Source organism: Nicotiana sylvestris, chromosome 9 (assembly GCF_000393655.2).
Source record: "Nicotiana sylvestris chromosome 9, ASM39365v2, whole genome shotgun sequence".
Classification (NCBI taxonomy): Eukaryota; Viridiplantae; Streptophyta; class Magnoliopsida; order Solanales; family Solanaceae; genus Nicotiana; species Nicotiana sylvestris.
The window spans coordinates 151,812,105-151,828,448 of NC_091065.1; the positions used below are offsets into that span (position 1 = coordinate 151,812,105).

General features: G+C 36.1%; 4 protein-coding genes across 6 annotated transcripts; 2 read left to right on the plus strand and 2 right to left on the minus strand.

Moving 5' to 3' along the window:
* Positions 1-4,005, minus strand: LOC104212173 (uncharacterized). 3 transcript variants are annotated; one of them, XR_707297.2, is made up of 8 exons: positions 3,716-4,005; positions 3,483-3,608; positions 2,831-3,404; positions 2,334-2,540; positions 2,131-2,226; positions 1,298-1,887; positions 311-846; positions 1-221 (listed from the first exon to the last, which is right to left on the minus strand). XR_707297.2 is itself a non-coding variant. In XM_070156542.1 (6 exons), exons 3-6 carry the CDS (start codon positions 3,345-3,347, stop codon positions 1,877-1,879), a joined length of 846 nt encoding a protein of 281 aa, XP_070012643.1. In that variant the 5' UTR covers positions 3,348-3,404; positions 3,483-3,608; positions 3,716-4,005; the 3' UTR covers positions 1,256-1,876. The 3 variants fall into 3 exon arrangements, 1 of the variants encoding a protein (XP_070012643.1); XR_011402385.1 differs by lacking the exon at positions 2,131-2,226; XM_070156542.1 differs by lacking the exons at positions 1-221; positions 311-846 and having other exon boundaries at positions 1,256-1,887; positions 2,116-2,226.
* An 80-nt stretch (positions 4,006-4,085) lies between these two features.
* Positions 4,086-6,657, minus strand: LOC138868103 (uncharacterized). Its single transcript, XM_009761381.2, has 2 exons — positions 6,338-6,657; positions 4,086-5,064 (listed from the first exon to the last, which is right to left on the minus strand). The coding sequence occupies exons 1-2, from the start codon at positions 6,655-6,657 to the stop codon at positions 5,022-5,024; spliced, it is 363 nt and encodes a 120-aa protein (XP_009759683.2). The 3' UTR covers positions 4,086-5,021.
* Positions 6,658-8,736: 2,079 nt separating this feature from the next.
* On the plus strand, positions 8,737-10,637 carry LOC104212174 (scarecrow-like protein 3). The gene is made up of 2 exons (XM_070158105.1): positions 8,737-9,075; positions 9,660-10,637. The coding sequence occupies exons 1-2, from the start codon at positions 8,737-8,739 to the stop codon at positions 10,635-10,637; spliced, it is 1,317 nt and encodes a 438-aa protein (XP_070014206.1).
* A 1,762-nt stretch (positions 10,638-12,399) lies between these two features.
* On the plus strand, positions 12,400-13,398 carry LOC104212175 (chlorophyll a-b binding protein 40, chloroplastic). Its single transcript, XM_009761383.2, has one exon. It carries the CDS (start codon positions 12,490-12,492, stop codon positions 13,291-13,293), a length of 804 nt encoding a protein of 267 aa, XP_009759685.1. The 5' UTR covers positions 12,400-12,489; the 3' UTR covers positions 13,294-13,398.
* Positions 13,399-16,344: the final 2,946 nt, after the last annotated feature.

Here is a 16,344-nt window from a genome sequence, read left to right on the forward strand (position 1 = left end):
TCAAAAAATTCACACACAGTCTCTTCAAAATCTCCATAATCATGTCCTTGTTATTCTTCTGGAGTTTCATAGCCGCTATTTTTTTCCACTTTCTATGAGCCCAAAGATTGGCATTCAATTCTGTCCTGAAGGTCAATGACTGACTTTGATCGAAATTGAAGACATCTTCTTTATTCAACCGCATATCAATTAACTTAAGAGCAAATACACCACAATCAACACTACAAAAAAAACATATGAAAAATAGTTAACACAAGGGAAAAAAATAATAAACATAAGATGCATGGTAAAACATATGCGAAACACGTACTTGTTAGTCTGCTGCAGTGAGCTCATCCACTTAATTTGAAATTTTTCCACAGGACTATCCCCATAAAATTTATTGTGTGCCTCAATTTTCAAGCATTTGAGACAGTGTGGGATCAAGCGGGCATAATTTCTGACATGTTCAACAGCACGCTCATATGTTACACTGCCCATGGAATCATACACATATATAAATTTATCTTTAAAGTCCAGAATTCCAAAAAAGTAGTGTGTGGATCTCTGGGCCATCATTGGCTTAAGTCGAAATGGAAAGAATACTTTTCTGGCAGATGCCCATGAGATACCACAGGAAAGGTCGAGGCCTTTTACGTAGTTGGCCACCTTTTCATTCGTTGATTCTTCCTCAAACCAACTAAAGTCCGTAAGTGGCTGAATAACCGCTTCTTCTTCTTCTTCTTCTTGAACCTGTTGTTTGGATATCCTCTTTCTCTTTGATTTGCTCTTTTTTTTATCCTCCATTCTCTTTTGCTTCCTTTTTCTAATTTTATCCATCTATTCTTCTGAAGGATGAATACGAGCCTGCTTAGTCATATACGGATCAAAAATTAAATCAGTTACTGCAAATCTTGATTTTGGATAAGCTGGAAGGTGATAACAATATTTTTGGAGCAAGTAATATACGCCCACATCCATATGCTACAAATGAACAACAACAAATGATAACATGTGAAAAAACTACAAACAACATGACAAAAACTTAAGCATATTCAGTTTGAAGTGTTAGAAACTAATCTAAAAACTTCAGCATGTTTAATTTAAAAGTTTTAAAAAAAAACTAGAGAATGCATGTCAAAAACTTCAGCACGATTAGGCTTAAGTGTTAGCAAATAAGCTAAAAACTTCAGCATTTTAGTATGAATAAAGCTGAAGTTTTCCAAATTACAGTACAAAAACTTTACTATAAAAAATAAGTTAAAGTTTAGGGAAATACAGTTGAAAATCAATTCAAAAAACAAACTTAATAACGTACTTCATCCGCAAGATTAGAGTTAGGATCCATAAGCTCGGTAAAGAATGATTTTCGAATATCAATTCCAGCTAATCTGAATGGATTGGAATCATATTCACTAGCATCCATCTCCAACCACTCTGTAAATCTTTGCATCAATCCACTGTCTTGATTAGCATAATGGAAAGGACACCTTCGTATATTCTTTCCTACTTTCCAATCTTGCCTCATTTCCTTTCGTTTATGAACTACGTAAGGAGATCTCAACCAAATACTCTCCATACGAATCCTTTTCCCTTTTTTTCTGGTTTTCCTTTCACTTTCTCTTCCTGCTACTCTATCACAACTAACTGTTGTTGTTCACCAGCAGGGGGAGAAACCACAGCCATAGTGGCAGATACTTGACCAACTCCCTACTGTTCATGACATTCTTGTCTCTCTTCACGAACAACAACAGCAGCAGAATTACCTTCTGAATCAGTCCCTTGTGTACTACCAAGTGAAAATGAACATAAATTGAAGTTGGGGATATCACTGGTGTCACACATAGGAGAACTGGAAATCTTCCTTCTCTTAGAATTTGGAAGAAGTTGCGATGCATCAGATGATATCTGCAAAAGCAAGGAAAATATAAACGTAAATAAAACTGATACAAAACACACATTAGGCAAAAAAACAACTTGTAATCGAATTGCAGAAAATAATTATCTGGTCTAAGTGTTGAGACACAAATGGTGTTTGCATTCCAACATATCCATTTCCTTTACCTTCAGATATGCATGTATTTTCATGCGGAAAAAAAATATAAATAATACTGATTAAATTTTGTAAAGTAATACCAACACATTTCACACCTATCTGTGAGCCAACAGGTGTGAATAAATGTATTTCTCCTTTTTGATATAGCTGCATAAGTTTACTAAATTCTTTTTGAGCTGCCTCGAGTCTTTCTGAAAAATCATTCAAAAACACAACAAAGAAAATAAAATATGTAAAGTTTCAAACAGTAAAAAATATACTTCGATCAAATGTAATAAATTCATGATCTATAGAATACCTTGACGTTTGTCTTCCGCTGTGGTTTCCCCAGGCTGCATGCCTTTCTCGATATCAGCAATTCCAACTTCATTCAATTGTGCACCAACGTCGAGGAGCATTGGAGTATTATCTGGAAGGTTTTTCTCAACTCTACCTTCATTTAATTCGGCATCATAAGAGACTTTTTGAGTTGTGTCAATTGAAACACAACTAGTTTCAACTTCCACTGCATATTCATAAAGAGGGGAAATAGATCAACTAGTTTTTCTATATAAATAACATAGTAAAAATTTATACCTGTAGTGAATATTTCACTACAGGACATTATCAAAAAGATCAGTTAAAACTTCAATCTCTAAGAAGGCTGAAGTTCGACAGTTACAAAAATAAAAATTTCAGCTCTAGAGCTGAAGTTCGACAGCTACAAAAAAAAATCTTCAACTAAAGTTTTGTTTCATGTTTTGTGTTTTTTTGTTATATATTTTTATGAACTATTATAAACTTCACACTTTATACCTGTAGTAACAATTTCCTGCGTATCACCACCTAAAACTTCCTTGCAAATAGCTAGTGCTCCGTCAAACAAATTGCCCTGTCCAATATCGCTTTCCAAAGAACAACTCGATGCATGTTTTTCAGTACCAACAACTTGATCATCTGCACCTTGTTGTTGAACATGTTTATCACATTCACCAGTCGTTTCCTTACGTGTAGCATTATCATCTGCGACTTTACGCGATGGATCATGAGCAGCATGTTCTTCAACTTGATTATCTGCACATTGCTTGCTTCCAACATTCTCAGTTGCTAACTGTTCTTCATCATTTACATCTCTGCTCAATATATCAGCACTGAAACGTTCCTCTTCAACTTGTTTCTGAACATGTTGATCGCCTTCAAAAGACGCTTCCTCATGTGTAACATTTACATCTGCGACTTTATTTGATGCATTAATATCCGATGGAGGTTCGTAACAGTCAATCACCCTATCATATTCTCGATGGTTACTCAAATCAAAATTGTCATCGTCCATTTTATTTGATTTGTTGACAATCTTAAACAACTATTCAAACTTCTCATCGAAATATTCCTAGAAAAAAATTACTAACAATGATTAATCTGAATAACATCAGCAAAAATAAAAAGACTTCTCTATAAATTAGCTTACCTTCACTTTTACAAAAACTGCATCAACAATAGTAGATCACTCATCCTTTTTAAACTTATCGAAAACTTCGTTCACGATCGTGCTTCTTTCTTTTTCTGCATGCCTTTGAACCTCCGTCGTTAACCTCTAAAATAGATAAACAACAAAAATTCAGATATAGAAAAAAATTTTAGCTCAAAAACATGTTGTACTTTTACAAAAACAAAACCAAAAAACTTTAGATCAAAACTTACAGAACATATTGTCTCAAGTAATTTATTGTCATCAAAGTCAGATGTAGAACGGGTAGAACGACTCAGGGTACGAGATGATTTGCCAATAAAAGGAATTCGATTTGGTTCTTTTGATCGACTTCGACTACGTGGTGATTCACCAATGATAAGAATTCGATTCGCTTCTTTTGATCGACTCACAATACGTGGTGATTCACCAGTTGAAGGAATTGCATTAACTACCTTTGAACGAATTAAAGGCATTGAATTCAATTCATCTTCTGTAGGAATTATATCCAATACCCTAAAGTCGCGATATCTCTGTTTAATACAAAAAAGTATATTATGAGGAGAAAAAAACTAATACATCAACATATTAACACAAAGACAAAAAAAGTAACTTCATGAGTACTGAACATATAATAAAGTTCAGCAAATTTAGGCTCTCCCACACATACATAACATAACATCCTGGGAACCTGAGGGGTATCAAGGTACTCATCCTCTCTTATATACCTTTCCCGAACATCTGGGAAGCACTCATAGAACCAAGCACATAACGGATATGGAAATCCACCAAGTTTATACTCAGTTGTATGTAATTTGTTCTGCTTGTCCAATGCATGTTTCAGTGAATAAATGAGCTTCTCATAAGCCATATTACCCCAAGGATATTCAGCACAAACCTTATCATCTTCAACAATAGATGTATACTCCTCCATCTCACATGACTCGGTATTTTTCCCAAACAAAATAGACTCTACAACAAGAATTTCCATAAGCTTAATAGCATCATCATCACTCTCGCATACATGCGCGTGATTCACAGCATTCTTTGGAATTTCATTGCGAGTCATAAAACTTTGAATATCCTTCAAAGTCACACCCTTGGACTTACCAAAATACCGCTTCAGAATATTGTTCTCTTGATTAATTAGTTTTTCAATATTATGTGCTATGATCCGCAAACCACACATAATGTGAAAGTCTTCAAGGGTGAAGGAAACTTCATGACCAAAAATCTTGAAACTAATGGAGTCTTGATCATTGGTGAATATTCGAGAAAGACACAGACAATGAACCAACTTCATGCTGCATTGGAAATTCTTCATAGCCATAATGTATTGAAATGTACCATTAGTAAGCTTATCCCGTTGTGTAGGAGTCAAAAAAGTTGCAATTAATTTCTTCAAATCATGGTTCCCCTTCCAGTAACCCTTATAGTTAAATCAATCTCCAAACTCAAAATATCTTTGCACTGGCCTTGTAGGTGGAAGAGCAGGGATATAAGGACCTGGGGGTATTATAGGTTGTCTAGGTGCTTTGCCTACTTTAGTTGCATTAGGATCTTTAGGTGCTTTGGGAGCCATCTGTTCAAAAAAAGTAAAAGTTACAAAAAATAACATCAGGACATTATCAAAAAGATCAGTTAAAACTTCAATACCTAAGAAGGCTGAAGTTCGACAGTTATAAAACAAAAACTTCAGTTCTAGAGCTGAAGTTCACCAGTAACAAACACAAAAACTTCAACTCCTTAAGCTGGACTTCACCAGTTACAAACATAAAACATTCAGCAAAAAAACATGATGTAGTTTTGACAAAAAAACAAAACACAAAATTCTGTTTATCTAAGGTATCATGAACTATTATAAAACAAATAATACTTCAGCTCTTAAATAGTATCATATATTTAACTCTCAAAATTTTTAAATACTCGTTCAAAAAACATAAATATAGAATTTTCATCAACAACATAAACACTCATTCAAAAAACCTAAAAATACAATCGTAAAAGTAAAACTAATGCATGACTATCAAAATCAAAACCAGAAATTAAATCATAAAATAAAACCCAGAAAGTTAATGCAATGTACCTGTGATTAAATCGTAATGTGAGAACAACGACGACTAGCAGTTGAAAAATCAAAACAACAACGAAAACCGTTTGATTTCAGAGACGAACAAGTCAAAAAACGCGAATAACAGGAGTGAGAGACAGAAACAGTAGAGGACTAGCGTATACTTGGAGAGAAAGTAGTCTTTTAATAAAGAAGGGCAAAATAGTCTTTTCAAATGGCTTTTAACAAAAAAACGGATACGGGTGCAAACAAAAAGACAAAACGGCTACAGGTTAAAACGGGGAGTCCAAATAGGACGCCCCGCGAAATTTTTACGAAGCATCGAGGGAACACTCGTAACGTTTGGTCTAACAAAGTTTGTGGGTTAGCCACACCAACCAAGGGCCCAAGTTCTTCTTTTAGGCCGCCCACAAAGCATTCAATGAAATAGGCCTCATCTAAATGGGGCCTAGCTCGTAAGACATGGCAGCGTAGATCCTCGAACTTCTTTTGGAAACTGTCCACATCAGCCCATTGTTGCAATCGGTTGAACTCTGTGATTTATTAATGGCCTTGGATTGACCATAATGTTCACAAATATCAACACAAAATTGGGGCCAAGTAACATAACCTCCATGGTCTATCATATAAGAATCGTACCAGTTATCAATGGCCTCCCTGGTATTGATGGCCACATATGTCATTTTTTCGACCTCAGGGACACGGTACAGGTTGAAATAATGATCACAACGCCGAATCCAAGCTCGAGGATTATTACCATCAAATTCTGGGAAAGGCAACTTACCTTTTGGCATGCGCAACCCCTGTTGCTGACGATGGGGTTACCTGTGTTAACGTAGCTCGAGGAGCTCCATGAACAGATGACTGTCCCGACTCCAAATACGTACCTTCTTGAGCTAGCGCCATGTTAGACTGTATATCCTGCCGGAAAGCTTCCCTCCGATGAATATCCACAACCAACGATTCCAAACGTTGGTCTGCAATTTCTCGTTTCTTCTGCAACTCCTCCAAGTCCTCAATCCTCGTTGTTATGAAAGCTTGGATCTGTGTTTCGAGGTTGGAAGCACCACCCCCGTCGTCGGAGTGTCGGGTCTTATCCACCATGGTTGCCCAAGATGGATGCTCTGTTACCAAAATGTAGCGTGTTGAGCTACAACAGTTGGATTTAAGGCAGCTCGTGAACAAAGAAAGGAAAAGAATGAACAAAAGCTAAGCAAAACAGTAATTTGGATTCATAAAATCTGATTGCCGATTACAATGCATAGAAACATAATATAATGATAAAGGCACAGTTGTACTGGCCATTGGTACCTAATGGACAGGTGTCCTTGATTCATTAGACTGTGTACTATAGACTAAATTGTAATATTCCTAAACTAGGAGGCTATAACATAAGGACTGATAAACAATTATAATTAACTAAGGGGCCCCTCTCAATTCCTTCTTGATCTCTAATTCAAATTGTGTCTCACTAATTCGTGACACACTTATATAAATCTTTTTATTTTATGTCCTATTTTTCATAAAGTATACTTCCTCTGTTCCAGTTTATGTGAACTTATTTCCTTTTTGGTCCATTCCAAAAAGAATGAACCCTTTCTAAATTTGGTAACAATTTAGCTTAAAGTTACAATTCTACCATTAATGAGAAGCTTTTATAACCACACAAATACTCTGGGCCCCATTTGGACTTGTTTAGGACCACAAATTCCAAAAGTCTTCATTTTTTTCTTAAACTCCGTGTCCAGTCAAAGAGGTTCACATAAATTGGAACAGAGGGAGTATATAATTCTCCAAGAAAAGTATCGTTAGAAATTTACGTGAGACATAGCTAGAATCCCCTAGACAAGTTAAACTTTCTAATTTTAGATTGATTTTTGTTTTCTTCCCTATTGCATAATACCAGACGGCTGATTACACAAAGCATCAAAGCAAGGTATTATTGCGTCTCAATACAATTTACACATCAAAAAGTTGTTTCTTTAACTTTTGTTTATGGACTTTCCTGTAATTGTTTGTTCAGAAAAGGGATAAAATTCTTTACATGCCAATTGCACCATGACAAAAACATAGGTAGGTATAGTCAGTGTAAAGCATAGTTTAATGGATTGTGGAGTCTATCTCAAAATTAACTTTTGGACGGGATTAATATGTAAGCATATGAATCATTGCGGATCTCTTTCAACCAAAGGTTACATAATTAATTAGATTAATAAACTAGGCAAATCTTGACCATGCATGTAATTGGGCTTAATTAGTAATGCGTGAAAGAGACCCCGAGTGAAGGACAACGAATAGAGACGAATGGTTGGTCTCGAATCTTAATAGTAATTAATTAATTTTATATAAGCAGAAAAATGACGATGCATTCTATAATTGTAAAATTAGTTTTTCACTGACGTACACTGGAGAACTAACTACTACAAATTTGGCCGAACACCATACTTATTTTAAACAAAGTCTAGCAAGTGTTCCCAAAAGCAACGCTTTTGTAAGGGTGACCTTTTATTGTAAAGTGTATTGTTGACGTTAATACGTTACGAGAAGTGTTGCATGCCTTAAGCCTTGCGCTCCCGTTTGGATATAGATTTTTTTTTTCTCATAAAAATTAAAAACATCAAATTTGATCACTTTTATAAAAAAAATTTGAAGAAAAATTTTCAAGCTTCAAAAACTGGTTTGAGCCAGTTTTTGGGTGAAAATCTTTTTTCCGCTTACGAAACTTCAACAAATAAAATTTATGTTTGGACACAATTTCAACTTCCGAAAATTATTTTTTAACACAACTTTAAAAACTTTTTTTTTAAGTTTTAATCAACTCTATGTCCAAACGCCGGCTAAAAATGTGGCCTTTGAACAAAGTTTACTCTTTCTAATAGTTTCAGTCACGTTTTATCAAGTGTGGTTAAAGTCCTACTATCTCCCACTGAAGAACAACACTGTCTTTATTTGGTGGCTGTACTGAAGATTCCAGAAAGAGAATAATACAGCTGAAAGCTGTCAAGAACTACATGTAATAAGCATATATCATTCTTGTACTGCACCATTTGGCTACTTTGCCCAAGTCCAAAAATTAGCTTTTCGACCTATTCACCTGCTCCATATTATTAATTGAGAGTGGCATAATGCACCCTTTCAAATATTAATGTCCTCATCTTGAACGTTGGTTGCAAGAAATTCATCATGAATATTTCATCTCCAGCAATAAAACCAGACGTTACCTTGTCCCTTACTTTATCGTCTTCCACCAGCAGTACCACTACCACTACTGATGCTTCTACGGATGCCTTAAACCCCAAAGAACGAGGCGTCAAACTAATCCAACTACTGCTCACTTGCGCTAATCATGCTTCTACCGGTAATCTCCACCACGCCGACGCGTGCCTGTCCCAAATTCTCCAACTTGCATCGATCACCGGTGATTCCATGCAGCGCCTAGCCGCCTGGTTCGCCTCGTCCTTAGCCATCCGTCTTGTCAAGCGCTGGCCTGGCATCTACAAGGCCTTAAATCATGGAGTACCGGTAATACTTGAATTGAGAAAATAAAGTACCGGCAATTACCCTGTTCTTACATTTTTTTTACGTGGTACTATACCTATTTTTGAGTTGAGAAAGCAGATTTTTTTTACTAAGGTTTTCTTTTAAATATATTTTTGATGTATTGAATATTGTGACTTATATTAATGTGAGCCTATTACTATTTGGGAAGTCAAACAAGGTTTTCTTTGACCAAGATTTTTGTAAATTTTCTTAATATTTAAAATTGTTAACTATTGTGACTTATAATACTTTATATGTAGTTTCTAAATATATAAATTATATTTTAAAATTTTTAATTGAAAATATTGTGTCCGAATTCACACAAAAAATAATCAATTTGACTATTATGCTCCGAAAAGGTTCACATAAATTGAACGGAGGGAGTATTACTTTTTATATAGTTTCTAAATATGTTAATTTTATTTCAAGAAGCTTAAAGAACATATGTCCATATTCAAATCAGAAGTTAAATAGTTTGACCCTCGTACTAATATATAAAATGGAACACAGGGATAACTTATTATAATTGAATAATTACTGTTAAAAGTGATCCATTTTTGTTGTAGGTACCTAGTAGAATTGTCGATCTCGATCAGTCTCGAATCATCTTTGCTAAAGCCTTCCCATATTTGGGCCTTGCATATGCAGTAATTAACAGGGTATTGATCCAAGCCATGTCTGAGGATCGTATAATCCATATTGTCGATTTGGGTTCTGGAGACACAAAATTGTGGATACCTTTCCTAAAAAATATTGTTAATTTACCAAATGAAACTCCCAATTTGAAGATTACTTGTGTGAACAATAACAAGGCCATGTTAGAAGAAATGGCATCAAGGATTAAAAAAGAAGCTAAAGCCTTAGACATTTCCTTTCAATTCAATTCTTTGAATGTTGATCTCAGGGAGCTAACATTAGATATGCTCAAGGTAAAAGCAGGTGAGTCATTAGCATTCGTATCAGTACTAAATCTCCACGTCTTATTGGTTGAAGACGATCGTATCAATTCACAGTTCAACCTAAACAAGAACAACAACAATAATAACGTCAAAGATTGCAAAAGAATGAGTGAATTTTTAACAATGTTGCATTCCTTGTCACCAAAAGTGTTGATCCTAGTGGAACAAGAAGCTGACCACAATTTGAGCAAACTAGTGGATAGGTTTGTGGAAGGATTGCATTATTATAGTGCATTATTTGATTCAATTGATACCACATTTAAAGGGTCTAATTGTTCATTGTGTGAAGAGAGGGTAGCAGTGGAACAAATGCTAGGGAAGGAAATAGAAAATATGGTGGCATGTGAAGGATTGGAAAGGGAGGAAAGGCATGAAAGATTTGGGAAGTGGATTGTGAGATTGACACGTGGAGGATTTAGACCCGTGCGATTATGGTACGATATTATGGAAGATGCCAAGAGATTGGTAGAAGCTTATGGTGGAGATGGTTACAAGATAATTAGTCAAAAAGGAAGTTTGATGATATGTTGGCATGACAGACCAATATATTCTGTTTCAGCATGGAATTGTGCCTTTATTAACTAAATTATTGGTTTATTTCATCAATTTTGTGGAATTTTTTGTATAATTGGAGTAGAAATGTTGATGCAAGATATTAGAAGCAAAGCAATATCTTACCGTATAACTTTTTTTTAAAAACTAATTAATCATTGCAACGTAAGACAAATGATGATAATTAACTTGAAGTACTGTTTGTGATTGTCTTGCTTGTGCGCTTTAGTTCTTCCTACAAAGATTATCCGTTACATCAAAAGAATGAATTTTTCGAGTCAAAGCTCATGCAATATAAAGAAAAGATAAAATCTCACCCGATAACAATAGCCTATACAATAGCAGATGGTCTTAAAGAACCTTCATTTAATTAATACTTCCTTGCCAAATCATAACTAATGGTTGATGAGCAATATATGTGGAGACCGAAAGTCCATTCAGCTTTAAGATGCTGTAAATTAAATTAATTTCCATAACATTACTTTTAGTTGCATACAAGCCATTTTATATCCATAATCAGGGTTTAGTCACTTCACTACTTCAATTAATGGTAAGACAGCTCTTATTTTAACTCAAAAAAAGAAAACATTTCACCTCCACTACAAGTTATACCTTAATCCTGTATGGGTCAAAATCTGTCTTTAGAATATTTAGGCCAAGATAGCTTTGAGGGAAACATCCCCAAATCATTATTTGTCAAGTTGGTCCAAGAAGCAGCATAGTCTGCGGTCGAAGAGTGGACCAGAGCCGCAGCCGAGGTGTCAACAAGGGCCGAGGTTGAGGTCAGATAGGATACTAAAGAGTATATTCTAGTGGATATTCTTTGCACTTGTAATATTAGGGTTTTCTAGTAACATGTCCCATATAAATAAATAAAAAGAGACAATGATAGGGGGCATGTGATATTCATTTTGTAAAAAAGACACTTTGACTAAAACAAAATCGGCTCTCACTTGATACGAAGATCACCTTTTCACAGAAATTTTTGTCTACACTTTACCATCAGATCCGAGAAATCCTCGATCATTCGAGGATTTGTCTATCAATCATGGTCAGGTGGAAGGTTCATTTATTCTACCCTTTATTAAAAGAATCATTCCTCCTATTTAATCAAATATCATTTATTGTTGTTCAAGGAATATTATATGCTACATTACTATTCCTGATTTTCCAGAACATTTATCATGTGTTACCAATACTGTCCGTCCAAATCTATATGATATTAATTGCTTCTTTTAAAACTAAGATCTGGGAACATTATTATTAGCTAAGATTAACCCTTGCTTACATAAATTTAATTATTTGAACCAGGATTTATATTTTTAGTCAAACAAACCCCAGTTAACCATGGGAGCTTAGCTGTTGGGACACTTGGACTTGCATTATCTAAATTTCAAGTTTTTATTTTATTTTTATTTTTATTTTGTCTCATGAAGAGATATATACACCACTCATACAAGTAATGGTCCTATTATTTTATAGCCAGCCAAACAGAAGTGTGTGAACTCTTGCATGCATGGCCATGAGTTGCTCTAATATATGCGCTCTTGGTCAACTGGATACCGCAATAATCCACTATGAAACGTGGCAACTTAGTATTGGCGGTGACAGATGAAATTTGTATTGGGTTAGATTTTTTAGACAAAATGTATCTGAAAAAATCTAGTCATGTTTAATGGTGCTGAACTTTGTCAAATGGACAACCAAGTTAAACTTGTCATCCACCAATCAGAAAATGGATAACGATATTCTAGGATAAGGACTTTGGTCCTTCTGAGTCATTTATATGCACTTGATGCAAGGCATATGAAACTCAAGCAACAAATCAACTCTTCTTTTTCTGTAGTAGCTGCAGTCAAGACTACTTTCTTATCTTCCTTCTACAATGGCAGCTGCTACAATGTCTCTTTCTTCCCCTTCTTTTGCCGGAAAGGCAGTAAAACTCTCACCATCTTCCTATGAAATCATTGGAAATGGAAAAGTCACCATGAGAAAGACTGTTATCAAGGCTAAGCCCGTCTCCTCGGGTAGCCCATGGTACGGTCCTGATCGTGTCAAGTATTTGGGTCCATTCTCTGGTAACTCCCCAAGTTACTTGACTGGTGAATTTCCTGGTGATTATGGTTGGGATACTGCTGGACTTTCGGCCGATCCAGAAACTTTTGCCAAAAACCGTGAGCTAGAGGTTATTCACTGCAGATGGGCCATGCTTGGAGCTCTTGGTTGCGTCTTTCCTGAGCTCTTAGCCCGTAACGGTGTCAAATTCGGTGAAGCTGTATGGTTCAAAGCTGGATCACAGATTTTTAGTGAGGGTGGACTTGACTATTTGGGCAACCCAAGTTTGGTCCACGCACAAAGCATCTTGGCAATTTGGGCTTGCCAAGTTGTGTTGATGGGAGCCGTCGAGGGTTACCGTGTTGCTGGTGGGCCTCTTGGTGAGGTTGTTGACCCACTTTACCCTGGCGGTAGTTTCGATCCATTGGGTCTTGCGGATGACCCGGAAGCTTTTGCTGAGCTTAAAGTAAAGGAAATCAAGAATGGCAGACTTGCTATGTTCTCCATGTTTGGATTCTTTGTTCAAGCTATCGTCACTGGAAAGGGTCCATTGGAGAACCTTGCTGACCATCTTGCAGACCCCGTTAACAATAATGCTTGGGCATATGCCACAAACTTCGTCCCCGGAAAATGAAGTTCTTAAAAAAGTGTGTTCTATTGCCTTGTTGTTTGATGGCTTTGTAAAGTTATTGTGAATTACAAGAAAATGACAATATGAAATTTGTTTGGTCTCCAAAAATTGTGTATTTCTCAATTATAATTTTCAGTACTTTTCATAAATCAAATACAAGTTAAAAGGTGGGAGAAGTGCTCCCAAGTTGGCAATGCAGAAGTCTTGGAACAAAGATGCCATCAGCAGTTGGTTCCAAGCCGAACAAGGAAATTGCAGAACAGAGCAAATTGAAATTGACACTGAAATATAATAAAGAGGCCGATTATTCTTCTAGATGTATGTAAAATCCCATGTTTGCAAACAAGTCAATTAGGCACTTTCTACTGTACATCTTATATTTTCTAGCTTTTTTAGCGCTATGAGAAGTATTTATAAATAATATATACATATTTGTGATTCACATACAAATATGAGCGTTACTGACAAGATGAGAGAGTTCCTTACAATAATGACATAATCGTAAGAATATTTTACACAAGATTCTAATTAATATGCCCGACTTTTAATACTTTGTGTTGTTTTCTTAGAATTCCTCATAGTGTAATCTGTGGGGGATGGAAAACATAGGTATTGTGCTCATATGAACCCAGTTTTTTGGACATAGAATATAGTGAGTTGAGTGACTAGAACATAAAGATTAAACACATAAAATAAGAAGTCTAGATCCGCCTCTAGATATATAATATTACAATAGTGAATCTCTTAAGGGTATATCTCTTCAAATTTTTTATTTTTTTTGGATAAACAGGGATCATTATATATTAATACTAGGGAATATGGTTTAAACCATTACATATAGGTCCATATGGACATTGTTAAGCTGGCTATTACAGTACTTAGACATGTCCCTAAGGACATTTGGATTACCTAGAGATGCAAGCTTAGTGCAAACATCATTGCTAAGATATTTAACTAGATAAACAGTTCCTTCATAATCTGAGTTTAACACATTGGTAACAAAATGTGGAGGTTGTGATAAATACTTCAGACCTGCCGTTGGACTGTTGGAGAGCATTCCTTGTCAGCTTGCGAGCATGCCCATTAGCTTGCCTGAAGTTGTGTTGGATCATTTGGAGCTTCACTTAGAGCATTGACAACCTGCATTCGTGAATAACAGTGTTAAATATAGTATTGCCATGATCCAAACCATTAATGACATATGTCGAGTCAGTTTCAACTTCCAGTGGTGTTGTAGCCTTGTTCATGAGCAATACGCAGTCCTTCTTTTAGGGCTCCTTCTTTTAGGGCCAACAGTTCAGTTTGAAGTGGTGGTGATCCATAATTTGTATCTTTAAAGCCCAGTATCCAGTGGCCATTGCTATCCCTAAAGAGACCACCAAAGCCACAAATAGACGAGTTTTCCATGAAGGAACCATCAATGTTGAGCTTGTAAAATCCATGTGATGGTTTGTGCCATGTTACAACAATGGGCTTTTTATTGTGAGGGATGATTTCCTTCTCCGCAAGAAGTTTGTATTCCACAGCTAATTTAAAAATATTGCTTAAGTGAAGCGCGTATGATATATTTTCGTGAATATTTTTATTCCTATTGGTCAAAATATTCCATATAGCAAAAGTAAAGGCATTGGTCCAGTTAATAATACTATTCATAAGGGTAACGTTAAGATCGCGAATACTAAGGATCCAGTTATCATCATTAGCCCAGGTGCAGGGGTCTATACCTAAATTGCTCCAAAAATCCCTCACAATGGTGCATTCAAGAAAGATATGCTTAATGATTTCCTCGCTTGTTTTGCACACTGTGCACACAGGATCTACATTTTGTTGGGAATAAACCCTTACCAAAATAATATTCACGGTAATAAAGTGGAATAATAATGTAGCACCGAGATACGGTAATTAACAAGAATAAAAGAGTAACAATGACACCAAGATTTTTACGTGGAAAACCCTTCTGAATAAGGGAAAAAAACACGACCCCGAGAGGAGCAACTGATATCACTATAGTAAGGAATCTTACACTTTGTAGGTCGGAGATAAATACTCCAAAGACCACTACAACACTCAAAAGAAATAACCCTCTTTTGATATTCCCACCTCACTACAATATCGCTCACTCTCTATTTTCCTCACAGACTATTTTCTTATACCTTGTCTGTGAAACCTCACTCTTTCTTTCTCTCTTTGTTGGTGTGAAGAAATGAGAGTTGAAGCTCTCCTTTTATAGCCAAAGCTTCACCCTCTAAAGCCTACAATATTTGACAATTTACACACACTTTTCACAATTCAACAAGGTTGGCTACCAAACCAAACTAATTCAACAAGGTTGGCTACCAACCAAACCAAGTCAACAAGGTTGGCTACCAAACCAAAGAAAACTCTTATTAGGCACATGCCTAATACTTCTTCAATGAGATGGACATCATCAATCTCCCCCTCCAGTCTCATTCATCCAGAGGAGGTAGCACTGTCTTCTAGTTTGAGTGCATGCCGACAAGTTCTTTGCATAGCTCGAACTTGTTCCTTGGTACCACCTTGGTCAGCATATCTGCGGGATTCTCATTTGTAGAAATCTTCAAGACTTTTAGAGATTCATCATCTACCATTTCTCGAATCCAATGATATCTCACATCAATGTGTTTGGTCCTTGCATGGTACATAGAGTTCTTGCTAAGGTCTATTGCACTTTGACTGTCACAATAGACGACATACTCCTTCTGATGCAATCCAAGCTCTTGAAGGAATCGCTTGAGCCATATCATCTCCTTGCCAGTTTCTGTAGCGGCAATGTACTCTGCTTCAGTTGTTGAAAGTGCAACGCACTTCTGCAACTTAGACTGCCATGATATAGCTCCCCCTGAAAATGTAAACAAATATCCAGTAGTGGATTTTCTGTTGTCAATGTCACCTGCCATATCAGCATCTGTATAGCCCTTCAAGATTGGATCAGATCCTCCAAAGCACAAACAATCTCCCGTGGTACCTCTCAGGTACCTGAGTATCCACTTGACTGCTTCCCAATGTTCCTTTCCAGGATTTTCAAGAAACCTG

Excerpts from the sequence above, each read along its gene's own strand:
- LOC104212173 (XM_070156542.1), bottom strand. The coding sequence starts at position 3,347 with ATGGACGATGACAATTTTGATTTGAGTAACCATCGAGAATATGATAGG. Across the intron at positions 2,541-2,830 it reads GCAGGAAATTGTTACTACAG|TGGAAGTTGAAACTAGTTGT; the intron begins GTATAAAGTGTG and ends ATGAATATGCAG. Across the intron at positions 2,227-2,333 it reads AGCGGAAGACAAACGTCAAG|AAAGACTCGAGGCAGCTCAA; the intron begins GTATTCTATAGA and ends ATGATTTTTCAG.
- LOC138868103 (XM_009761381.2), bottom strand. The coding sequence starts at position 6,657 with ATGGTGGATAAGACCCGACACTCCGACGACGGGGGTGGTGCTTCCAAC. Across the intron at positions 5,065-6,337 it reads GGGGTTGCGCATGCCAAAAG|ATGGCTCCCAAAGCACCTAA; the intron begins GTAAGTTGCCTT and ends TTTTTTGAACAG.
- LOC104212175 (XM_009761383.2), top strand. The coding sequence starts at position 12,490 with ATGGCAGCTGCTACAATGTCTCTTTCTTCCCCTTCTTTTGCCGGAAAG.
- LOC104212174 (XM_070158105.1), top strand. The coding sequence starts at position 8,737 with ATGAATATTTCATCTCCAGCAATAAAACCAGACGTTACCTTGTCCCTT. Across the intron at positions 9,076-9,659 it reads CCTTAAATCATGGAGTACCG|GTACCTAGTAGAATTGTCGA; the intron begins GTAATACTTGAA and ends TTTTTGTTGTAG.